General features: G+C 40.6%; 2 protein-coding genes across 5 annotated transcripts in view; both read right to left on the bottom strand.

The window, feature by feature from the left end:
* Positions 1-15,920, bottom strand: part of RAB3B (RAB3B, member RAS oncogene family) — a 52,794-nt gene extending 36,874 nt beyond the window's left edge. The window contains exons 1-2 of one of the 4 annotated variants that reach the window (XM_082226805.1): positions 15,801-15,920; positions 5,516-5,743 (exon numbers count right to left, since the gene is read on the bottom strand). In XM_082226805.1, coding sequence (XP_082082931.1) covers positions 5,516-5,743 — 228 coding nt within the window. In that variant the 5' untranslated portion in view covers positions 15,801-15,920. Of the gene's footprint in view, positions 1-5,515; positions 5,744-13,667; positions 14,429-15,777 lie in introns of those variants that run through there. The other 3 variants (XM_082226806.1, XM_082226803.1, XM_082226804.1) reach the window with 3 other exon arrangements.
* Positions 15,921-17,627: 1,707 nt separating this feature from the next.
* TXNDC12 (thioredoxin domain containing 12) lies at positions 17,628-25,646 on the bottom strand. The gene is made up of 7 exons (XM_082225727.1): positions 25,419-25,646; positions 24,900-24,960; positions 21,989-22,041; positions 21,220-21,293; positions 19,905-19,974; positions 19,734-19,817; positions 17,628-18,558 (listed from the first exon to the last, which is right to left on the bottom strand). Exons 1-7 carry the CDS (start codon positions 25,501-25,503, stop codon positions 18,479-18,481), a joined length of 507 nt encoding a protein of 168 aa, XP_082081853.1. The 5' UTR covers positions 25,504-25,646; the 3' UTR covers positions 17,628-18,478.
* Positions 25,647-26,174: the final 528 nt, after the last annotated feature.

Genomic DNA, 26,174 nt, shown 5'->3' with positions numbered 1-26,174 from the left:
AAAAACCTGGATCATCTTACATTCTTAGCTCATCTTGCATATTGATTTTATAACTATATAACCTCCTTAGTTCCTCTTGTTTCAGTTGTATGTACATTCTATCATCTATGTACAGTATTACTCATTTTTCATACATCCAGCTTAGCAGCTGTGCATCTCTTTTAGAGATGAATTGGTGCAACAGCAATTCTAGAGTAGTTCATGATGAATACTTCACAGCTGCAATAGAAACGGGAAACTCTCGAGTTTGAGAACAGATGATACATAATTATTTATTTTTGAATAAAAAATATATATTTCTAACCTTGCAGTATAAAATTAGGCACACTTGATTACAGAATCACAGCTACAGAATTTCTGTTTCATTCAGACAAAAATAGATTTTCATCATTGCATCACTTTACATGCTTCGCACCAATTGTTGTACGTGCATGAAAAAAAAGTGTTAACATATTTTACATGTAGGCAGCTGCATCCAAATTGATTTTGGCAAAAGAAAGGAAAAAGAAACAGTCATCCAGCGTAATTTGTGGTTGTCAAGTTTCAATTTGCTTTAATTATCTCTACAAAAATAGGATGATGTTAGATATTTCTGGTAGCAGCTGTGCATGATTGCTGTGGAACTGTATCTCTCTACCATTCATGAAAATTATTAATATTGCCCATAAATCTAGTTAACTGAATATTTTTAATGGATATGACACAAGGGAGATTTCGTTCCCTCAAATGTGGATATATACCATATTTTTCAGTGTATAAGACTAGGTTTCCCCCCTAAAAAATAATGTCAATAAATAGGGGGCATCTTATACACAGATACATCTCCCCTCCCCATTTTCTTAAATTTGAGTCCCCCAAAATAGGGGGCATTTTATACGTGGGGGCGTCTTATACATAGAAAAATATGTATTTTTCTTCCATGAGATTAAAATTTGATGTTGACTTTACTGCTGATTTTTAAAAAAACTCATGGAATGGCCTTTTTCAAATGTAACACTAAACTATGGTTTATAAAACCATGGCTTAGTGCAATGTGTGAACTGAATCCAGCAGCTTATCTATGATTTATTACCTATGGTTAAATATAGCTCATTAACCAGGGTTTGTAGTTGGCTTACAAACCTTAGCTAACATTAACCATAGCTTAGCATTATGTGAGAACCCAATCTCTTCTTTAACTATAGCAAAGGAGCTGTCACTACCCAGAAGCTACAGAGGCATAAGCAAAGAGATGCAAGTCATTCTGAAGGTCCTTTTTAGCTATTCTGTGACACAATAAACCAAAGTCTAAGTGATTGTCTGCCAGACACCATCTTTTACAGTTATGTGCAAACCAAGCTGTTAAGAAATACAGCCCTGGATCCAACTGAGGATGTGTTCAGCTTCCAGGGCAGGTAGAAAAGCAATAACTTTCAGTATTAGTGGTTAGAAAAGTGATAACTTTCAGTATTAGTGGTTTGTTAGGGAAGTGGAGGAAACAAAATTCATCACAGCTCCCCTTCTCAAGCTTACATGCCAAGTTAAAATGGGCCTCATTCTGGTATGGTGAAAAAATATGTGTTTGTTTATAGCATTTATATGCCACTCAATAACCATGTTCTTTGAGCACCTTAAAAACAGAGAAAGCATCGAAATACCTACGTAATCACTAAGTATTACAACAACAAGAGCAAATTCCAGCATAAACACTCATTTATATTCCACCTTTCCTCTAAAAAAGTTGGGGTAATGTACATGGTCCCCCCTCCCAATTTTATCCTCACAACAACCCTATGAGGTTGACAAGGCCAAGAGATGTGAGTTGGTAATAACTCTGAGATTATGAAAAGCTGAAGTTTTCATATGATCTACCCTTAGTTATTTAATAGCAGCATTCCTGTAACCAAATAAATATATAGGACCCAGTTTTGCTTTTCAGTGCAAAGTAGGCAACATTGTCCTTTTTCTCACTTAAAGTCCACTTCTATTCATCCGCTCTGGCTCCCTACTGGTCTTTTCAATACACTTTTCTCTGGCTGCTAGGCAACCTAAGTGTACAGTAATGCTGTTGCCATCTGCTATGGGCTGTGCTAACTTAACTCTTCGATTTGATTTTTTAAAATAAAAAATAAAAAATGGGGAAACACTGCTATCCAAGCTTTCCTTTCTGATCAGTAATTAATATCTCCAGCAGTTCAGAACTGAGTATCAGAAGGCTTTTAGCCAGGAGACAAAGGGAGATTATAATTTCGCTCTTAAACACATAAGGTTGCAATCCTAAACAAATTTATCTGGGAGTAAGCCCTAATGAATGTAGTGGAACTTGTTTCCAAGTACAGTGGTACCTCGGTTTTCAGACGTCTCCATTGCCAAACATTTTGGTTTCTGAACCCCGAAAACCCGGAAGTAATTGTTTCCGTTTTCCAACGCGCCTCGGAAATTGAACGGCTTCCGTTGTATTCTTCTCATTTTTTTCAATTAAAATTGCAGACTGCCCATTGCGCCTTGGTTGTCAAGCGTTTCAGAAGTCAAACGGTCTTCCAGAACGGATTACGTTTGACTACAGAGGTACCACTGTAAATATGCACAGAACTGCTCAGCACGCCCCAAACCCATAGGACTGCTTAGGCCAGGAATAGGGAACTCGTGGTCGTACAGATGTTGCCACACTACACCTCCCATCATCCCTGACCATTGGCCAAGCTAGCTGGAGCTGATGGGAGCTGCAGTCCTAAACACCTGGAGGGCAGCCAGTTCCTCAACCCTGACTTGGGCTCACGCAAAAGGGCTTGTTTCATCTTTGTACAGCTGGCCCCCATATCAAAACACAGATTAATTCTGAAAATCCACCTAGTATGTTGTTTGAATAATTTTTACACCGAAGCACACCAAAGGCACGGGTCACAAGAAAACAACAACTGCAGATAATAAGATATAGAATATAGGACAACAACAAAACTTCAAAACCCTCTCCATTTCAAGGTTTTCCATGTGTTTCGGGGGTCCTGCTGTTTGAGGGGGGTGCCTAACAGTGTTCTACTGGGTTCAGTGGAGCTTGCTCTTAGTTAAGAGCTTGCAATCTTATATACTAGGGATGGGGAACCTGTGGCCCTCCAGAGGTTGCTGGACTACAACTCCCATCATCCCTGAGCACTGGTCATGCTGGCTGGGGCTGATGGGAGGTGTAGTCCAGCAATATCTAGAGGGACACAGGTTCCCTGTCCCTGCTAAAGCACACTTATTTAGGATGAAGCTCCCATTTATTTCTGACTACACAGTACAAAAGATTGTGCTGCGTAGTCTCTTGGGCTCAGCAAACTAGTTTCACAGTTCTTTGGATCTTAGCTGTTGTTGTGAAGCTTTATTATTCACACATTTAAAAATGCAAGTGTCACAAGCAATTATACTGCACAAAAGAACTTGCAAGAACCATGCGTTTTAAAAAATCCCCACTAACACAAGGAAATAATATCACCCAGATAAAAAGACTAAACTATTCCAATTTCGGAAATGTTTATTCAGTTCCTTGAACCAAATCACCTTCACAAATCAAAATATCTTAAGAGTACTAAATGTAAAAACACATTCTTTATTATATATCTTGTTTATGCCTTTGAGGTGGAACAGGCTATTTTTACACAGCACAACCACAATAGCTTTCAACAAAAGTGAGACTTTCAAAGCGGCTCCATTAATCTTTTTCTTTCCTTTTGTAATTCCTCCCTCATCCACAGCCTAAGAGGAAAAGTCACACTTATATACAAAACCCAGATCTTTTAACCAAGTAGAACAATGAGGGGGATAAGAAACAAAACAAAAGCTTGAGGCCTCATGCTCTTTTAACTACCTTAGAAAAAAACACAAAAAACTCCATCACAAATAGATTCTAAAAATTCAGATTATCAAAGGTTTGGGTGGGAGGAATGAAATGATGTGTCCATTGGGATTACACGCTGCAGTCTGGTAACCAAGAGATTCAGTTACAGATGTCAAAATGATTAGGATTCCACAGCACATACTTCATGTACCATCAGGTGTGAACATCTTTGTTTAGGGTAAAGACATCTTCCTGCACAGCTTCGCATTAGTGCCCCCTGACGTGTCCAGAATCAGAAAAACATCAAACACCAATAAGGTTATGCTGTTGTGAACAGCTTGCAGGGGGGAGCTGTGAAAGGGGGGGTAGTTTCACTGTACTTAAAGACAGTAATGTGAACACAGCCCAAAGTTTGGTTGAGTCAATGATAGTACAGGGAGTGTGGACAAAGGGAGAAGTATAGCCTGTCGAGGAGGTTGGTTTGTGTAACTCTGAGGTGAAGATTTGCTTGGTGATAAGTGGCGGTACAAGGAAAAAAATAGGTATGATTCCACCATTCTGCCCCCACCAGTTACCATGAATGTTGCTCAGAGAGAAAGAGAGAGAGATAATGTAGGAAGATATGGGCTGCCATTTTATTAAATACAATACAGAAAAAACAGAGGAAAGTGATTTCTATAGACTCTCCCTCCTCCCCACTGTGGGAACAGAAACTGATATGGAATAGTTCATGGAAGTGATTTAAGGAGCAGCTGAGAGGCTCTTCTGCCAACCAGGACCAACAAGAAATAATAAAATGGAAGTAATTAAAGTAACTAAATTTGCAAATAATAAGTGTTTAAAGCAGGAATGGCTAACTTGTGGCTCTCCAGATGTTGCTGGACTACAATTCCCATCACCCACCAATGGTCAAGCTGGCTGGGACTAAGGGAGTCCAACAACATGTGGAGGCCCATAGGTTAGCTAACCCTAGTTGAAAGGAACAGGAACCCTACAAGCCTCTTCACACTAGACAGGCTAATGTTGTAGCTTCATTTGACTGCAAGAAAACAGTCTCAAGCTCAAGCCAGAAAACACAGGAGAACAACACAAAAAGCACTATAATGATAACACCACCATCTAAATGCTCTGTAAAAAGTGAGTGAGCAAAGCATGGCTGTTCCAGAGAAAAAAGTGTGAAGGCATCCTGAAAGAAGGATCACTTGAATCTGATTTCATACACAAGAAGACACACTGTAACAGCTGTCCCAAATGATCTCAGTAACCCATAAAGAGCAATGACAATAGTTTCAGATCCAGATTCTGGGTTGGATCCAGCCTACTTTACTCATGGGTTGCTTCCACTAGGGGTAGGCAAGGAGATGATTTTTATTCCTCCTTGTGCCCCCCAACAGCTGTTTCAGAGGGTTGGAAAACTTTACAGAATAGTATGTCAAGTGTTATTGGGTGAGGGGACTTCAGAGGAAAGGGGAATCAGCAAAAATCACCCTCATCCCTCCAGCAGAAGGCTTCCCCTGGATCTCAGTTCCTACCACAAATGGAAGAAGCCCTTCCATTAGAAGAAGGGACAGAAGGTAAACAAATAATTAATGCATCTTCTGCTTAAATAAAATGCAAGCAAAAGGCCCGTGTAGTACAAATATGCCATAACCACAATTTGATCCACTTTCCATGACATTAGTGCATAAGGTTAATGATTCCAGAATAAATGATACTCACCCAAATCTGCAGTTTTACCCTCTTGTCATTCCTGTAAACAGTCTTCACTTTGAAGTCTATCCCCACAGTACTGACAAAGGCTGGTGTGAAAGTGTCATCAGCATATCTAAAGAGGAAGGAAGTCTTGCCCACACTGCTGTTGCCAATGATCAGGAGTTTGAACATATAATCAAAGTTCTGGTCGGAAGCATCCTTGTGTCCATATCTGGCATCTGTTACGGAAGCCATCTAAGGAAAGAGTAGCACATTTTTCTCTGTGATTTAATTTATTCAGGAACAGAATATGCACTTTGCAATCCCCTCTCACATGCCCTCATCTCCAGGTGACAAAGAGTATCAAAGCTGATAGCAGTGATTGTATAATCTGGAACTCATGGTTCCATTCCAGGAGCAATACATACATGGATCTATCAAGAGTAAGCAATTGCTTTTTCATACTTGCAGGACCTGATTCAGAAGCGGATCTGCACATAACACCTGCTTCCATAATCATAACATAGTGAGGGATGCTTGTGGTTTTATTTCTGTTTAGATTTATAAAGAAAATACATGTGTGGATAATTCTAGAGACTACTCAATGAGTACTGTATTTGATAACAGGTGTTGACAGTGCCCTGATCAAGATAAACTGAGAATAGCTTAGAAACACAGCTTATGAATAACTCTGCCATATTCACCCTATCCCTGGGATTGATTATGAAGAGATAGCACATTTTAAAGATGATTAATCCTGCCTACATTAGGTGCTGATATGAACTGAACAGACCAAGTTTCATTATTAGAATTCAGTGTCGTTGGCTAACATTTCGCAATGAAGAAGGAAAAAAACATCCTACTTTGTGCCAAGGCTAAATGGAGCCACCTGGCTCCCAGATTGTATTAATTATTGCATTGTTTACTGAACAGCAGCTAAAGTGATAGATTCCTGCTCCCATGTTAATCCGAGTGCATCAAAACATCACAGGTGACACTCTTATAAGGAGAGGTATTCTGTCATTTTCTCATTCAGGTACCACATGGATATTATATTTTGAAATTTCCCCAGGATGATAAGTCAATTCTTCTCACTAATAAAAAGGATTCCAAATAAGATTGTCATTGTGGAGATACTATGTACAATAAAACTGACTTATAGAAGGCTATTAGGAGAAAACTTACTGTAAGTGTGACAGATGAAAACCTTTCCCATTGAAAGTATTAATGCCAGTTACCTAGTCAGTTTGATTCTGGCACTTTTTTTGCTCCTTGCAAATTTCCCCACTGGGAAATTCATTACTTCTTATCAATATAGTAGATTCCAATTTGCCATGTCAATTTCATTGTAACTGGGCGCTGCAAAGCTTATTGCTTGTACATTTCTCCCTTAGGAAAAAGCACTGGGCTTCTTAGCAATGAAAGCAGAAATGTATGAACATGGTGAGGAACAGCTTATTAATATACTCACCTAGAAATTGGTGCGGAAAGAAAAAGAGGGGATAGTTTAATAAATATAAATGTAAATGTAAACTAATAAAAGGGTTAAGCAGCGAAGGAATAATATTCCCCTCCCATCTTTTGCTCCAGTATTGTACACACTAAAAATGCATGAAGATGAACCCACAAAATGTTTACACACATTGTTAAGCAGACTATAACGGGATACCCCTGGGGCATCTGCTCCCTATGGTCTTCACCTCTTTTCATCTGGCAACAGTTCCTGGCTTGAAACAACTGCTTCAAATGGCAACTACTCAAATAGTCAGGCCTGTATATAGTTCGGAATCTATATGCAACGGTCAGCCTGGAATTCAGAATATGGAATAGTTGTTGTTGTTTTAATCACAGTTGCATAGAAAAGTCTGAAAAGAGGGTTGTCAAAAAAAACCACAACCCAGGTTGGTAGGATTTCTGTCTTTTCCATTCCCTAATCCCAGAGCTTGCCTGAATATACGTGGAGTTGCTATGTACAATACTAGGTGCTTGCTTCTGTTATTATTACCTGCACGTCTCTGAATACTTACGGTACTTACTTATTAGATTTATATAACCTTCCTCCTTTATTTAGGGCAGAGGTGGGAACTTGCAGTCCTCCTAATGTTGTTGGATTATAACTCCCCGATTCCTGACTAGCCTCCTGAACCAACATGTGAACTAAAACACAGCTATCCTTAAAAATTCACATGTTTTGGAATTTTGAGATGCAGTTCTCCAGCCAAATAATACAAACAATAATGTATCTATTAGGAGGAAATGCACATTAGTGAAAATAGCATACAAAAATGCATTGTATTAAGTTGTTGAGCTTTAGTTTTTGAGCTATTTTTTTTATTAAATTCACAAAATTCTACACTGCCAACATGGGCTGCTATATATACAGATTTTCCCAGACATTCCAGCAATTTTTGCCCAGGCACTGTTTACAAGGGCTGAATACTGGCTATGTCTGGGAAATTTCAGACATATGACAACCCTATATAAAGGAAAATTGGTTGGAAACATGTGTCCATTGGTCAAAGCTGCATACAAAAATGTGTTTATTGAGAGAAATTCACACTAAAATGCTGACAGATTTTCATGAGGATTTTTTTTTAAAGTAATACAGAGATTGCTATGGAAATGTGGAGAACCTAATTTAAAATGAGAAAAATGAGAAACTTTGAAAAGCGAAAATAACTGATTTGTCCATCCCTCATCCCTGACCATTGGCCAGGGCTGATGGGAGTGGGAGTCCAACAACATTTGGAAGGCCACAAATTCCCCATTCCAGATTTAGGGAGATCCCAGTGTAGGGATGATTCTATGCAAGTCAGACAATACTAATTGTTTACTGACTACTCAGACACAGAATGTTCACCTGCCAGCATCCATATGAATTCTACTCATCTACAGTACATCCATGCTGCATTCAGTGACTGATGCTACTCTAGGGAACTTCTGCATGCGAAGCTTGTGCTTGAGCGTTGAGCTATGGTCCAGTGTGAATATGTGGCTGGGGTGAGCAGCCACAAGTGCTGCAACAGTCCTTTATATAATGATCAGGATCAACTATTAAGAATTCAACCAACACCTTCCCCCAATTACAGGCTAGTGGGTCAGTCTAATATGAAACACATATCCTAGCTATATATAAAAATAAAAATAGAAACTGATCAGAGAAATAAAATCACTGCCCAGACTGTTTTGTGGTACAACTGTGAGTCATAAGATGCATTATGCATTTGACATTCTGTATTTCTGTACAAGAGGGCAGCTGATATAAACAAATTATACTAAGGGTGCAGTCTCTGGCGTATCAACACATTTTCTCTTGCAGCAAACAAATAATGTGCTGTTGTGCTCACTATCAGCCTAATCACACAGAAGGAAGAAGAGCAGCAGAGGTCAGGTCCAAAGCAGAGCTGAGAATACATAACATACATAAAGATATAATTTAATTTGCGTGCCGCCTTTCCACAATTCAAACCATGCTCAAGGCAGCTTACAACATAAAAAATATGTAAGTACAGTGGTACCTCGGGTTAAGTACTTAATTCGTTCCGGAGGTCCGTACTTAACCTGAAACTGTTCTTAACCTGAAGCACCACTTTAGCTAATGGGGCCTCCTGCTGCTGCCACGCCGCCGGAGCACGATTTCTGTTCTCATCCTGAAACAAAGTTTGTAACCTGAAGCATATGTAACCCGAGGTACCACTGTACAACATAACAAAAGTAGTAATAAACAAGAAATAAAACATTTTAAAAAGCCACAACCAAACTGAACAATTTTCACATAAATCACAAGAACTAAAATAAAAATACAATAAAGCAGCAATAACAACTGCAAGTACGACACGCACCCCACCCCCCCACAACAAAAAACCCTAAACAGTATGTATTTGCATTCCAGGATGAAAGAAACTCATAAATCTCATTTTGGCTTTGGTTACATTCACTTATTGAGGCAGTGCTCACTAGTTCAAAGGGGATGATTAAGACAGCGACTTCAAATGTATATGTTGCCACAGGCACAAATCACTGGTCTATGTGGGTGATCAGTGGTGCAGATTATTTCACACAGCTCCCAACTGGACTGCCACTTCTGCATTTCATCTACAGAGAAAAATAGTTGACATGAACTGAGGAGGATGAGCTCAAAATGGACATACGAATTTGCTCTGTTTACAGGTGTCAGTGCATAATTCCTGAGGCTGACTGTTTCCCATCTTTTGACTATGATTCTGCTATATGATCTTAGGAGTCTGAAATTTTGGAATGCGTTGGAAGAAGGCAGATGCTAAGAATTCTACAAGAAATATTAGCACCTAGCATGCCCTTTCACAAGGAAAAAGGCTCATTTACATTTAAGTATATGGAAGCTCTTCCCCAGATTGTGATCTTGACGTGTACCCCCATAGTTTTCTTCTACAGCTGAGTAAGGATGGGGAGCTTGTGGCTTTCCAGATGTTCCTGGACTCCAGCTCCCATGATCTCCAACCCATGACCGCGATGACTGGGGTGGATGGGAGTTGGGAGTGTGGTGTAGCTGCTAAGACCTAGGAGACCAGGGTTCAAATTCCCACTCAGCCATGAAGCTCACTGGGTGACTCTGGGCCAGTCACTCACTCTCAGCATTTCTACCTTACAGGGTTGTTGTAAGGATAATGTAGAGAGACAGAGAACTATGTACACCAACTTTTGCTTCTTGGAGGAAAGGTGTGATATAAATGTAAAAATAAATAAAATAAAATCTGAACAGCCGTAGGTTTCCTACTCCTGGTTTAGAGGCAACTAATAATCAATAAAAGGATTTGTCAGTAACAAATTCTTGATATATATCATTTTGGAGGGTAATGTATAACAGATCCAAAAGTATTTTAAAGCAGAGAGCCTCCAGCTTTGTTACAACCACCAGACAGAGTTGATTATAAAATTGGATTATCTGCCATTTACAGTAATCTAGTTTAAATCCTTATTATAAACCTCTCTCATCCAACAGCTTTTTGGGAGACTAGTGATTGCACCAAGGTCAATCTAGAAGCACGAGTACTTTCCCGTCTAGCAAAAGGAGATTCTTTCTATCTACCCGGTTTTTCTAAACAAAGATTCTGAAGTATAATTTTCCTGACCTACAGACATTTGTGGTGGTGGGGAATTAGAAATCTCCACAGTCTTTTGAGTTTATTGCCCCTGCCTAGGGACCACTGGAACTGACAGAGCGCATTCTGACCATAAGCAGCTTTAAATGTGCAGAAATAGCACTTGTGTAGAATGAACCCTTCCTGGTGTGTACTGATTCAAACTGCAATAGAGGGTTTCATATCTGAGAGTTCCTCCTCTAAGGAAGAAGAGATTTATGCCTCTGAATACAAGTTGCTGGGGAACATGACTGGGAGAAGGCTGTTGTGCTCATGTCCTGTCTGTGGGTTTTGACCACTGTGAGAAGTGGATGTTGGACTAGGTGAGCCTTTGGTCTGATCTAGCAGCGCTCTCATGATCATCATTTAAAAGACTTCTATTCCTCTTGCTAGGACAATCAATACACAAAGCAGTGTATAATCCATAAATTCATCAAAACAGTTAAAACAACAGCAAAACAAAAAGGCATTACATTTAAACAATAAAATCAACTAGGGACAATAGCCTCTACTTTCCAGCTTCCCTATATAAAAACCAAATGCAGACATGTCTTCAATATGCCTGCCTAACTTTTCATTGGTTGACTGAATGCCATAGGTCATGGGCCAACACAGAAAAGGCCCTGTATCTTGTACCCACCAGCCTAAAGGAATTTACTAAACAAGATCTCCAACACAGATTGTAGCTTCTTTTCTTATGCTCCTATCATGTGGTTTGGTGTCTTTCTCATGTGTAAGATGAGACAGATCTTTAAATCCTCCTCTCCACCACCCCCATATTATAATACAAAGTATTTCAAGTTTCAATATTGGTTTAATATGGTTTAATAATTTTAGAGGTAGATACCTGCACGTTGATCATTTTTAATATTGAGACATTGCAGCTAGTGTGATAGTGACATGTTGGGTTGCATAGAAATCATTGGTATAGAACAGCATTAGTTAAAACAAACTTAGCATATAGAAGGCCTGATAACAAATAAAAATACAATATAACTTCACTATTACTTATAATTTTGCCTTTTTACTATGAGAAAATTAATACAAAACTAGGCGGGAGGGGTGCAAGAGAAGCAACAGCAAAAATCCTCCCTGCAGATCATCCTTCCTTCAACTCAAGCAGCATTTCACTAACGTTCCTCCATTTTTCCTATGTTGGCACCATATCACCATCTTTGCCTTTGCAATTCAGTTAACTATTTTACAAAATTTGTGGCAGAATTCCTACTGGGGACATTTTGTCCACAAATACTATCCCTGGGTGACCAAGCTTCTTTGGATCCCAGTTGCCACATATCAGCTGAGATCAATGCCCACTCCCTTCAAGCTTATTTCCTCATTCCACATTGCTCTATTCCCTGGTTCCATAGTCGGGTGCTTGCCTCCCTTCCAATTAACATCCGAAACCTTCCCCAAAAATTCTACTAAAGTTACAGACACATAGATAGGCTATTCTTCAGCATAATCTATTTTGAAACTCTCGTTTGTGTAATGTCATGATAACCACAATATATTCTTAACACATTCTCTGGATTTTCTAGCTACAGGTTTTGTTTCTGTGTTTTGCAAAGCCTGGATGTTTTGGTGTAATATTAACAGATTCCCGCACATGAACCTCCATTATTTTATTGATTTAACTTCACAGCCCTGGTAACTTTAATGTAATATATATCCATACACACACACACATGCACACACACTCAAATGGAATATATTTTCAAGTACATTCACTAGATTTTGATCACTCACCCTTCTCCACTCAGCTTAGTTCAAACTGTAAAGCTATGCCCTTTATCAGAACACAAGCTCCACAAAAATCTTCCCAGCTCTAAGATGTAGCTGTCCACTGTTTTTTAAAATTTAATGTGGCAATCCTACTATCCTGGAAAGATAGCTCACATTTTACTCCTGAGATTAGTTTTGCATCAATATTGCTCACATACTCTCAATATTTCTTGCTGTTTCCATTCATACACTGCTAACAGCATACATGCATTAGGCAAGACCCATAGTATTTTTCTATTATAAATGAAGTTAAAGTCTGAACTGCAGTCAAATACACTATGAATAATCTGTAAGAAGAGAAACTGAAAAACAAGCAAGGCCCCAAACAATTAGAAGAGCATAATTTAAGGCAAAACTCTGGGATTTCAAATAATTTAGTGTGAGTGTGTGTGTTAATGAAGCCAGGTATAGCAATTCACTTATTAATTCTGATAAACCAAGAAATGGGAAAAATCTATATGACCAAGCAGAGCTAAAAGCATTGGCTATATTTGAAGCATAACCTATTACACTCGACTATTTTTCTAGAAAACTGTTACACATTTCCAGTGAATGAGATGATGCAAAAGGTAAGGAAGCATACTGCAAGTGGCTGCCAACCATCACTCAGCTCCTAAGGGCTTAGCACCATCCTTGACAAAGAAACTGTGTGTGTTTATGTGCACACACATATACACAATTGCTGACAGGGCTATTTTAAAATTTGCTCCATTTTATCCAAAACAATGAAAACGATGCTGAAAGAAAAATTCTGTAAAAAATCATTTCCTGATTGGTCTCCTCTAATAGGTTTTATACTGTGCTGGGCTACTAAGGCAAGGAGAAAGACTGAGGAACCCTCTCCACTTCTCCCTGTTTGTTTGTTTGTTTTTTTGTTTGTTATTAATTAAATTAATAAGATACGCTCAATAAACCCGGGAGGAAATCAAACATTTTAACCGGAAAGATCTGCCCCTAAATCTCAGATAGAGATAGACGCGGCAGGAAAAGCCCTCTGCATATGCTCAGAGGCACGCCGTCCAATTTCCAGAGTTGAGCCTTAGCACTAAAAAGCCTAATCTGCGGCTCTAATGTCGTCCCTCCGTTCCCACGAGCGCTAGGATATTTGCGCGCACATAAACCCTGGTTGCGCCTTGCGATGAGGATCCCGGGGCTTCCGAGGCTCGCTCTTTGCGGCGGGGAAGGGGAGATGCGAAGCAGGCGGCTGCCGGGCGACGGGGGAAAGTTGCGCGGGGGACCGGTGGGTCCCGTTTTCTCCTCCGCGCTCTTCTTACCTGGGGCGCGGCGCAGGGAAGGGAGCCGCTCGGCGCGCAAAGCGAGGGAGGCTGGAGCCAAGAGCAGCGGCGAGCAGGAGGCGCTTGGTGGGAGATTCAGCCGAGCCCGAGCTGCGTGCGCTCCCGGACCTCTGTGCGGAGAAGAGCGTGCGTGTGTCCGGCTTAGCAACACATCCCGCGATCCTCTCACCCGGCGCAGCAGAAGACAACCCTCGGGGCGGAGCTCCTGCCACAGGCCTCCCGCCTTCTTCCCCACGCGGGGCAGAATAAGTGGAAACCGGCGGACGCGGCGGGTTTCTCAGCCGCCGCCCGGGTTGCCCCTCTCTCCTACAGAGCCGCATCCATCCCAGCCCCTCCTGTCATCTCAACCTGCCCGTCTAATTTACATACCATCGTATCCTCCTTTCTTATTGATTCACTTAGATTTAGTCTTACATTTCTCGCTTTGTCTCCGTAGAGCTCCATACGCGCCTCTCGCGCTCTCCCCCTCGGAGGGAGGATAAGAAGGGCAGCAGGGGACTTCGAGGGCTTGTCAGGAGGCCCCACTAAAGCAGTTGAGGGTCGTGCAACTGTGGTTTCCAAGTTGATCCCCCACAACAATCATGCCTTGTTTTTTGGTGTGTTTTTTAAAGGCCTTTGAAGGGAATGAAGTAATATTCTACAAGGATGCGAGGAGTAAATAACATTATTAATCTGGATTTGGCTCCATTCGTCTTGGTTTGCTGGGTCAACCTGGTTTGAATTAGCTATAGTTAGCAGGCTGAAAATGATTTCAGGGTTGGCTAGTTTAGCACACATATAGCGTGCAGCTACACCCCGCAAGTGGGTACCTCCGCCTGGTGGTGAACGAGGAGTATTTTAAAATGACAAATTTTAAAACTTTCCTTCCTTTATGTAGGGAAACACGTTTTTAAGGCAATAGTTTTTCACAAGCGAAATAATCTGGAATAGGGCTACCCTTGAGGTGGGTCCTAAGGCTGCAGCTGGTGCCTTGCTTGCGAAATTTGCATGGGGGCCAATCTGCAATCCTGCCAAGTTCAAAGTGTTGGTAATAGCAGATACAGTACAGCTCTCTATACAGCTCGGGACCAAGTTACTTGAGAGACTATCTTGTTATTTACTTTCTTACCTACTTATATCTCACTTTCCCCCCTGACGGGACTCAAGGCATCTTACAGCTAAAAACAAGAACTGCTAACAACATTTTAAAAAACATTAAAATACAATTAAACATTGGCGGAATTAAAACTATAGAGATATATAAAATCTGTTTTAAACATACCAGTAATTACAATAAAAACAGTAGAGCACCAGCCCTTTAATTAAAAGCAGTCAATTCCCAAAAGCCCGTATAAAGTCTTCACCTGCCAGCAGAAGGACAGCAAGGAACTTCTCTGGGGTGGGAGTTCCAAAGTCTGGGAGCAGCCACCGAGAAGGCTCTCTTCTGCCTTACATACCCAGTAGGAAAATAATTGTGGTCTGCGGAAGAGGTCTTCCTGCAAGATCCAAAGAAATCAGAAGCCTATTTTACAGTAACTCAGCAGGGCTTTCAGTGTGACGGCCTCCGTTCTGTGGGGAAACATTCCTGTCCAGAGGGGACATGCGCCAACTATCCACACATTCTGGAAGCAAGTGGAAACATTTTTTGTTCTGATGGGCTTTTCCAGCTGCATGAATGGGTCTCTGCCATGGGTGTCTATTTCGTATTGTCTTGTTTTTGAATATATCCTTTTGGTTTTTCAGTTTTCTGCTTTTTTATTGTGCATCACTTTGAGATACTTCACAGAATCATAGAGTTGGAAAGGATCACGAGAACCATCTAGTCCAGTGTTTCCCAACCCCCCATAAGCAAAAAATCAGTAAAAATCAATACAAATCTGAGGTTCTGGTGCAAAAAGATCTCCCCCCCCCCCCAAATCCTGGCTACATCCATGGCTAGGTGCTGGGGTGGATTTCACCCTGCACCTTGCAAAGCTGGGCCGATACTGCCTACTGGCCCTGCACCCCTCAGCAATATCCGAAGGCCCAGACCTTGCAGAGTCAGGCGCAGGCTGCCACAGAGCCCAGCGGTGGCGGCAGCCACATGCAGCTCCAGCTCATCCAGCCCTACCCATTGCCACCACCCCACCTGACCTGGGGGTTATGGATTGCGGGCTCTTCTGGTCAAAACGGGATCTCCCTCTTCCTCCAGAAACAAACCAGGACTGCTCCAAGAAAACACATGTAGCAAAAAGGAGCGCTAGGCCCTGGTGGGCCGACCCCTTACCCGCTTGTGATTGGCCAGCCAATCAGGGTTTTTTTTTTTGTTTTTTTGAAAAAGGTTTTCCTTCACTTCTCACTTCCCTTTGTTGCCCTCTAGCCTGGTGCTGCAGCCACCCATTTATGTGATGTTCACGAATATCTCATTTGGAATATCCTGGGGGCCCCCGGTTAGGAAACACTGACCTAGTCCAACCCCCTGCAATGCAGGAATATTTTGCCCAATATGGGGCTTGAACCCACACCCCAGATTCTCTACCAATTAAGCTAACCTGAGTTCTTGCACAGAATTAGTAAATTAATAATAAGAATAATGATGATGTTTGTGGAAATAAATGCGTATTAAGATTGTCTCCTCTTGCTTGATATTTTACAAGGATTTTTTTTCCTTCCAAAATGGAAATTAACCCATTTGATTACAACTCATTTCTGAAATAAATCCATGCACATAAGCCAAAAGATAGAGCCAGACAGTAATTAAGCACTTGGCAGCAAGTGCAGAAATTGGCCAGATTCATATGCTTAGATTACTGTAGTGCTCTTTTCATAGGGCTGCCTTTGACAACAGTCCAGAAACTTCGACTGGTGCAAACTCAAATACTAGAATGCATGTGAAAGGCAGGGCTTTAGGCAATTTTCAGTTGTGTTACCCGTCTTATGTCTGGAAGTGCTGACACTAACCTTTAAAACATTGGTTTGTAATCTGATGATCTGAAGAACCCCTTCTATCTGTATGGATTTGTCTTTGCAACCCTATTCACACTCACCACTTTGGCCAAAGTATCGACTGATTTCCAGATGTAGAGAACATTCCACTAAACTAAGGCAGAAGAGTTTTTAAAGTAATAAAATAAAATGATATATTGTATTAAATGATTGAAAAAATTAATGTGTGTAAAGGCAACTCTTCATTAAAAAAAAAGTTTTTATGGATGTAGTACATATAAAGTAATATCTGACCACAGTAGCTTGAATCTGCTAAAATCATACTATTTATGCCAGAAAGGGCTTTACATTTACGCACTGAAGGTTCTTTGGTGTTTTTAAAAAAACTTTCATAGCTCCTCATTCAACATTCAGCAAGAAAGGCAATAGAAATCAGTTACCTATAGTAAACTTTGATTTTACTGCAATGTTGTTGTTACGCTATTTTATTGCTGTAAACCACTTGGAGATTTTTTTGTCTTGAAATGAAATGTATTGCATACCATTTCATAATTACATCAAGGAAAGCCAGTAAGTTCCCTATAACTTGCTAACATAGGTTTTCCCCTTGTGTGCAGTAAGTTGGTTGCTCTTAATAAAAACTTTTTACACAATTGTTACAAAGCTTGCAATCCTAGCCCCATTTACCTGGAAGAAAGTCCCACTGAATTCAATAGGGCTTACAACAGAGTATACATAGTTAGGATTGTGCTGTCACTGGAAGATGTGAGCGCTATTACTGTAGAAATTTTAAAAGTAATTTTATTTTCATAATAACAGGCAAATTTGTTAGACCCATTCTCATTTAACTTTGCTGAATTAAATGCTTAGAAAATAGTGTTAGGTACAGAACTACTGAATGTAATGGGATTTTTAAAAACTACAGATGTCTATGCATGAAAACATGTGGGGAAAAAGAATGAAACATTCAACAGTAACTTCACAAATTCAACATTATGCCTTTAGCCCCTCATAGAAGTTACTGTTATCTCAAAATGAAATGAAAAATAAAAATCAATTTTATTGTTTACCCAGATACAAAAATACAGTACAATATGATGAAGCAAGGCATCCACCGAGAACATTCAGCAAGTTAAGAGATTTTCACACTAAATACTTCATTACATTTTCTCTTCTATTCACAAAAGAATTAAAAGACAAATGCACAAATGGGAAAGCTATGTTTGTGTCTAAATGTAACCAAAGGAGGAGCAGGCAATTCTGTAAGGAAAAGAAAAACAATTTTGTACTTCCAATGTTCTTCATGCTGCTCCTTGGGCATGTAGGAAAATAACTCTACTTGGTGTAGCGTTCATGACAGAATTATTAGTTTAGTACAGTGGGCTTGGTAAATGTTCATACTGAACAGTAAAGGCAAGATTGTTGTAATCCTAAACATTAATATCTAGAAGTTCCTACTGAAATAAGCAAGACTAAGCCTGTTTATGATAAAAGGAATAGATGATTCTATTAAGACCAATGTCCTCATCACAAACCAGATACCAGCCTTTACCTCATAGAGAATAAGCAATTTAAAAAGAGTTAGGCCTTAAACTCCACTGAAACTGTGGTTTATAATATGCTCAAGGTTGAAACATTCATTCATCAGTAAGTATTTTAGCTTTATTTATCCTATAAACAGGCATTTCAATGTAAACAAGAGAGGACAGAGTTATTTATTTTGACTTCACTGTCTGAAAAATTAGATAGTATTTGATCGAACAAGTTATCAGTAGGAAAAAGATCGTATCAGTGCATCTACAATTCCTCATTGGGGAAAAAGGAGGAGGGAAAGAGTCATATATCATTTTAGATTCTGAATTTATATAAAACAGATCCCCAGTGTATTATAATTCATCTCCAAGATGTTTCTTCCTGAAAGCATCGCCTGTCAGCTTCTCTTGGGCTTCCTTCATGCCTTGGATGACTGTAATATTAAACGTGAAAGATGCTTAGTACTTGGTTCAGTTCAATTGACATGAATAGGAGAGAAATTCATCCAGTTTGCATTTAAAACTTGCCTAATTCACATTTTCTGAGACAATATGCAAACCAAAACACAGCCAACCTTCAAAATTTTTACTTCTCTGAATTTTGCAGTGCAGTTCTCCAAGCCAAGTACCGTATTTTTCGTCCCATAGGACGCTCCGTCCCATAGGAGGCACCTAGTTTTTTGGGGGGGAAATAAAGGAAATTTCTCCCCTTTATTTCCTCCCCAAAAAACCAGGTCGGGGAAACCGAACCAGGTTGAGGAACAGCGGGATGGCTGCGCTGCGCCTCCTTGCTGTCCCCCGAGCTTGTGGGGCAGGCCGATGTCTGCCCGGCGGGCGGGGCGCTCTGCTTCAGGGCGCCCCTCGCGCCAGGCAGCAGGCTGCTATCCGCAGCGTAGGGAGCCCTGTGGGAACTCCTGCAGGGCTGCCTAGGCTGCGGATGTGTTCCCGAAGCGCCGGGCGCTCTGCTTTCAGCACACCTGGCGCTCCGGGAAGCAGGCTGCTATCCGCAGCCTAGATAGCCCTGCGGGAACTCCCGCAGGGCTGCCTAGGCTGCGGATGTGTTCCTGAAGCCTGGAGAGCGAGAGGGGTCGGTGCGTACCAACCCCTCTCACTCTCCAAGCTTCAGCGAAAGCCTGCATTCGCCCCATAGGATGCACCCAGATTTCCCCTTCATTTTTGCTCTCTCCTCCCACAGTATGCTGCTTTGAGGGCTCTCCTTACTGGACCCCAGCCAATTTTGGGCAAGCAGAATAACAGGGCTTGTCAGATGAACCCTGACCTATGAGAAAGCAAAACATTCTAGAAATGCCTCCCATTTCTTAAGCTCAATTATTCCATTATCCCCCTAACAGAAGATGTGAAAAAGAACAAGTCTGTCAAATGTCCTTTCTTTGGCCAATACTCTGATGTAACTTAAGAGTCTGACAGAATCCTAAACGTGTATGCTTAAACTTACACCATTTACACGCAATGGTAATCGGCTATAATGCAATATAGTTCTGAACTGTAAATTAATCAGGACACCTGTAGTGAAATACAAGTCAGAGAGCTGCCAGGGCTACTATAGCCATCTGAGATAAAGCCCAATTTGAACTTAATTCACATGTACCTTGTTCAGCATTGGTATAAAAGTACTTGTAGCTGGGGTTTCCTTTCTCATTTATGATCTCTGGATGGATGTTTCCACTGGGATCTACAAAAAGCAGAGAGAACAAATGAAAACATCCATGTGATGACAACAGCAATGCAGTTCTCCAAGAGGGATAAGAAGCTGCCTCACCCATGAAAATGATTCTGGGAATGTAACCACCATCAGGACTAAAAGCTTCATCTTTGGGTTCCTCTTCATCCTGAAAGTTAAAAAGATAAAGTAAAGGAACATTAGGACTATTTCCACAGAAATCTATCTTTATTGTTTCTATACGTATAAGCAAAGGAAAGACCCACAGCTCTGTGGAAGTGCAACTGCCTTGGATGCAAAGTTTCTCAAGCTCAACCTTTGGCATTTCAAGGTATGGAGATCCATTCTGCAAGATGGACACCACAGTTGGATATCACCTCTCGAAAGAAGGGCAAGTCACTGCAATTGTTCATCAGTAATATTTCTTTGTGAAAACAGCAGACTATTACTTTGACAATAATAGTTTGTTCATTCATTCAACATCACAGTGGTACCTTGGTTTTAGAACAGCTTAGTTTATGAACAACTTGGAAATAGAACGCTGCAAACCTGGAAGTAGGTGTTCCGGTTTGTGAACTTTGCCTTGGAAGCTGAACATGTTACACTTCCTGTTGAGTGTGTTCTGTTTGTAAATTGAGTACCCCACTGCTAATCAGAGGCTTCCTGTTGAGTGTGTTGCCTGTTCAGTCCCGATCACCCATGCAAAACAGAAGTGATATTTGGAGCTTTTGTTTTTGCTATTTTTTTGCGTTTTTGTTTGTGTGGCTTTTTCGTTGTTTTGACTGTGACTTGTTCTTCATTTTATGGCACTGACTTGTGACTGTGGCTTGTGACTTGTTTTTGTGACTGTGTGGAACCCAGTTCAGCTACTGATTGATTGATTGTGTGACTGCAGAAATGGATAAAAGCCCCACCCCCCATCCAAACAATGACTATCATAGTGCACACAAGAATAAAAATTAATTTTAATTTTTATCTACAATACTGTCTCATTTATTTTATAGTACAGTACATTGATTATTGCTTTCATTTTATGGATCAGTGGTCTCGTTAGATAGTAAAATTCATGTTAAATTGCTGTTTTAGGGGTTGTTTTTAAAAGTCTGGAATGGATTAATCCATTCTGCATTACTTTCTATGGGAAAGCGCGCCTTGGTTTTGGAATGCTTTGGTTTTGCAACAAACTTCCAGAACGAATTAAGTTTAGGAACCAAGGTACCACTGTATTAAGGATGTGCAATGTAAAATAATGGATAAATCAATGGAGGTGTAGTTCCTCACACACACCCCAAAATACAGAGAATGTTTTATGTTTGCTTTCTGTATCTTCATAAATTGTCTCAGAAAGTTCCAAGGAAGAATACGGGGAAATGCTTCATTTCAGTATCTTAGCAACTATCCAACTGAAACTTACCTCAAGGTTGACCATCACGAAATTATGGGCAAGCTCTGAGATTTCCTTAGATTCCGAAAACTTTGGTTTTAAAGCTAAGAAAAGCATAGAAAGGAAAAATTAATCAGGAAAGAGAACAAGTGTCATAATTCTTACACACAGGACAGGCTTCTAATCACAAGGGTCCAAACCCAGCTAAATCAGTCCCATGGGAACAATTGTCTCACACCTAACTTGCAATCTAGATTTCAGTATGACTTAAGCATGACTAACTTTAGTTAGATCACAACCAGAATCAGTCATCAAAATCCTCGCATTTAAATAAAAAGAAAAGAGCCCTTGTTACTTTTGTTAATATACCGAATACAAAGAAAAAGTGATACAAAACAGTTCTATACAAGTATAAAAAGCCGAAGAAACATAAGCAATGCTCTCTTGTTTTTCTCAATAAAAAACACAAAAGAAATGGTCACTCTTGAACTAAAAGTATTTTTACATTTTCATTGGTGTTTGAAGTAAGTTTGTTCATCAGTGTAGTACATGTCTAATCTTTACTCTCTGAACTTTGGCTCACAGAATCCAAATAGTAAAAGCTTAGGCAGCTTTTCAACTAGCATTTAGCCACAGCTATATCTAGAAAAAACCCCTACCTTATAAGTATAGTTTTATTTATGAAGACAATACATATATGCTATACTCTCTGTAAAATTACACTTTCTCCTACAAATGTTATGTATCTATCCAATTGGAAGATTCTGAAGTGCTCTCAGGGAATGTTAATTTATCTTACCTTTGCAAGCACCACACCAGGATTTGTGAATGATTATCATGAGAGGCAACCCACTAAAAAAGAAAAAAAAGACATTGAAATGCACCATTAATGTACTCCAATACTCTTAAGACTTACTTTTGAGTAAACATGCACAAGATTGTTCTATAAGGTGCAACTGCAGAATGAAATTTATAAAAGGAAGGGGGTTCCATTGTAGCTTCATTAAGATTAAAGATTTATTAAGAACAAGGTTAATATGTCCTACTCTTTTATACCTAATAAAAGATTAGCCAACTGTCCACCTTACAGGAAAAGGAGGTCTAGTTTACTCAAGTGATTTCACCTTTAGATATGCAAGTGATTTATAGGATTAAACCTGGAATTCACAATGCGAAAAGCTTTCTTAGGCACTACTATGTTTGTCAGAGGTGTGGTAAAAAAAATAAATCCAAGCAAACCTAAAAGGGAGATCGGGAGCAATATTTGTAGGTCAAAGAGCTGCACACTAAACTCTATGGATAATGACCAAGAAGTGCAAGTCTTTCATGTGTTGCCTTAATTGCCCAGCCATCTGCTATCCAGCCCTCACTCATATTGCCCATTTATCTGATGTTACATTTTTGCACATCACCTGCTTTGCCCACAACCCACATATACTTGCTATTATTATTTTGTTGTGCCTTATGGGAGGACTGGGGAACCTGTGGTTCTCAATACATTGTTGGACTCCAACTCCCATCATCCCTGACTATTAGCCATGGTGGCCGGGGCTGATGGGAGTTGGGGTTCACCAACATCTGCTGTACTCAGCTGGGAAAGAATCCCTCTTTATATATTACCTTATTAAAGCACTAGAAGAAAACATTTATGTCTTACTACCAAGTAAGTGTGCAGAGGATTATAGCTCTAGTGTAGGGGTGGCTAACCTCTGGCTTGTGGGCCAAATTTGCCCCACCATCCCTCCCCATTTGACCCAGGAGACTGCTTCCCTCCAAACCATGTCCAGCTGCCCCACACTTGACATCCCATGTCCTGGATGGATCCTGAATCAACTGCTTACACAGCTGATCCCTGCAGAAAGCAAGACTGAGCATCAGCTGATGTGCAAGGAGTGTAATTGTGTTGTACAATGTTGTTGTAATAAAGAAGCCAATTTTCCAAAGGTCTCTACATTTGTGAGCTAGTTGGGTTTTTCATTATCCAAAGTTCTTGTCCACAGCACAACTGTAACAGAAGAATGTCAGCTCCTGTTAATGGCACAATAAGATCCAGGTCATAGCTGGATCCCTCTCCAGAGCATGCCAGAAGTCACCTTTACAGTTGGCCAAGGAAAGTGTCATTAGTCCCAGAACCTTTGACGTTGAAGGCTTCTAACTCCTCACTGGAAGATGCACGCCAAGTATAGTAGCTACCTACAGTAGCAGCCTGTGTGCAGTGGTGGAGCCATCATCCCAACATTAGTGCTACTGAAGCTGGGGGCTGTACAGATGCGCTGGCAAGAGGACAAGATTGACTCCACTGGTGCATCCACCCCGATCTTGCTACCACCTCACCCCAGCCCTGTCCAGGTAAGCTGCAGTGACACCAGGGTAAGGAGGGCGGTTCCACACAACCACACAGGTCGCAACTGGCTACCCAGCTGGGGCAGTTTCTTTTCTTCTTTTCCCAAATGCACCATGGCATAGCTGAGAAACCGCTGTGGAAGCTGCTATTAGTTCCAAGAACAAAATAAGCGTACTCTCCCCCAAATCTCAAACTCCTGACATTCACCTGTGAAAACCTATCCTCAAAATATGTCACACTAAAAGCTGGAAACAACAGAAGTTGAAAGGCGTCATGTAGCGCTCACAACATGCCACCCAAGTGTTGTAAATATGACTACAGCCCTAATCTCTATTTCATTTCAAGCAAAACTGTACTCGGGTATACACTCGGATCATCACTAAAACATTTTCATATCAAAGCAGATTGTTCCTTTAAAGCATGTTATTTCCATGTGCTAACTTAAAAAGCAATTAAAGAAGAGTATCAATTAATTGCAGCAGCAGCATGAAATCCCAACTGTATGGCTGAACTCGAGGTGATCAGTTTGTCAGTCTCTGATTAATTTCACGCCTTCTTGTGTAAGGCTGGAGATCAAGTTCTTACAAAAGGCTATTACTGGTACTAATCTGCAGCTTCAGGTTTTTAGGTTGTGACTGCAATTCTTTTGCTTAAGTAATAATAATAACAATAAATTTTATTTATATCCCGCCCTCCCCAGCCGAAGCTGGGTTCAGGGCGGCTAACAACACTAAAATAGTGCAACATTATAAAAATTAATTAAAATCAAAATTGATGGCAACCATAAGCTAAAGTTCTGTAAAGATTGCCAAAGGAGGGAGTCAGGCTGCGCCCTGACCAAAGGCCTGGTGGAACAGCTCTGTCTTGCAGGCCCTGCGGAAAGATGTCAAGTCCTGCAGTAATCCAGTTCCAAACACGTTTAGACAGGCCTAATTCTGCATGAGAGTCAACTGAGAGTTTTCCGGAATATTTTTTCCCTGTTGGTTTTAATTTTATTAGATTTTTTTGAACAATACTAACAAAGAGGATAAGTTCAATTGAATTTCCTAGGACTTACTACAAAGTAAACTTGATTTACGGTTTGGACTATCTCTCTCATCAGAGGGGGGAAAGCAGCATATACAGCTCACAACCTAAAGCAAATTTACTTTGGTATGGCAGAGGTTGTTTTTATGTACGTATAAACTCTGCATCTTTTTTTGAGTGTAGCGATAAGCCAGGACGTTGTTTAATAGTAAGGCTAACCTTATGAAATTTACACCTCAGTTCACTTATTTGGAAGCAATTATTATGGATAACAGGGAAATTAACCTCCAAATAAGCCAGTTTTAAGGTTGTACAAGGTTGTCCCGCTTGCACAAGATACCTGGCTGCTGCTTCCTTTTTCCCATCTTCCAGTGTCCTCCAGTGAATATGATCTCCAAAACCTTGAAAGAAAAGGGGGAATATATGTTGCATAATTTAAAGCATCAGTTACAGAAGATAAAAACCATTTTCTATATATCATCACATGCGAGGAAATAAATGCTTTTAGAATGGCAATCTAAGATACCATTCCTAGGAACATCAATGAAGTTTGAAGTTATTCCAAAGCAAGCAATTCTCTTTTCTAAAGGATTTATACATATCTTTTTATTTGAACAAAACAAAAAGGGCCCTGGAAATTGTCACCCTGAGCAACTCATGGCCTAGACTAGAGAAACTACAGTGCTCTCTTGAAATCAACTATTTTTCCAATAGTAGATGCGAATATAAGAATCGTATTTGTTATCACAGATAGCTTAGGGATGATCACGCCCTAAACCTTTTTGCTTATTTTTTGCAAAGCACAGGCATTTGAAAACATCAGTTAAAACAAAAGAGGAAATAAGAATTGGTATCTAACCTTTTCCAAATGCTTCCCCAGCAGAAACTGCGACAAGCAATTGGCAAAGCAGGAAAGTCGACAGCGCTGCTAACTGAACCTTCATGCTGTCTGCCAAGATCTTCACCAGGACAATTACTCCAGCTCCGCACAGCGATCCTCTTAAGCAATAGTATCTGATTAACCCAAGTCAGCTTCTTTGTTTAAGAGGAAGTGATGTTATCGGAAGGATACAGGAGGCGCTTCAGAGATTTGGGTCCGGGGTATTATTATATACGCACATGTATAGTTCTCATGCTGTGCAGAAGAGTGTCTTCCTTTTTCCGCTCGGAATCTACGTAGGAATTTCTAAGTGTCTACGGAGTTGTTCGTTTCTCGTGCATTTCTAAAAGGCGAACTGTCCTAACTCTGGTCCGACGGCTCATGAAAGGCAACTGTAACATCAGCTCCCCAGTTCGAAGCACAGTCCTGCAGCAGGCTTGCTCTGATGCAAGTCCCTCTGCATTCAGCGAAGCTTGTTCCGCAGGAAGAGCTCACGTAGGATTGGGGCCGTGGGCAAACTCAGTGGCACTTTGAAGGGGAAAGTCAGAAGCGGTGGGGAACTGATTCTTGAAAGGCCGGTTAAGTCCATTTCCAGCTTCATTCTGATCAACGAAAGGAGGAGGTTGCCGGGGGGGGGCAGTAATCCCAAACCGCAAACAAGCTCTTTCCTATCATGCGCTACAAAAACATTAATATTCTTCCACCCCAAGCTAAAGAACAGCTTGTGCGCATTGC

The sequence above is a fragment of the Podarcis vaucheri genome (assembly GCF_965113315.1).
Source record: "Podarcis vaucheri genome assembly, chromosome: 6".
Taxonomy (NCBI): Eukaryota; Metazoa; Chordata; class Lepidosauria; order Squamata; family Lacertidae; genus Podarcis; species Podarcis vaucheri.
This window is presented reverse-complemented; position numbering and strand designations above follow the sequence as displayed.

Coding starts and splice junctions, on each gene's coding strand:
- TXNDC12 (XM_082225727.1), bottom strand. CDS start 25,503: ATGAAGGTTCAGTTAGCAGCGCTGTCGACTTTCCTGCTTTGCCAATTG. Junction 22,042..24,899: donor AAAAAGGAAGCAGCAGCCAG/GTATCTTGTGCA, acceptor TTTCTTTTTTAG/TGGGTTGCCTCTCATGATAA. Junction 18,559..19,733: donor TTATACCAATGCTGAACAAG/GTACATGTGAAT, acceptor TTAATATTACAG/TCATCCAAGGCATGAAGGAA.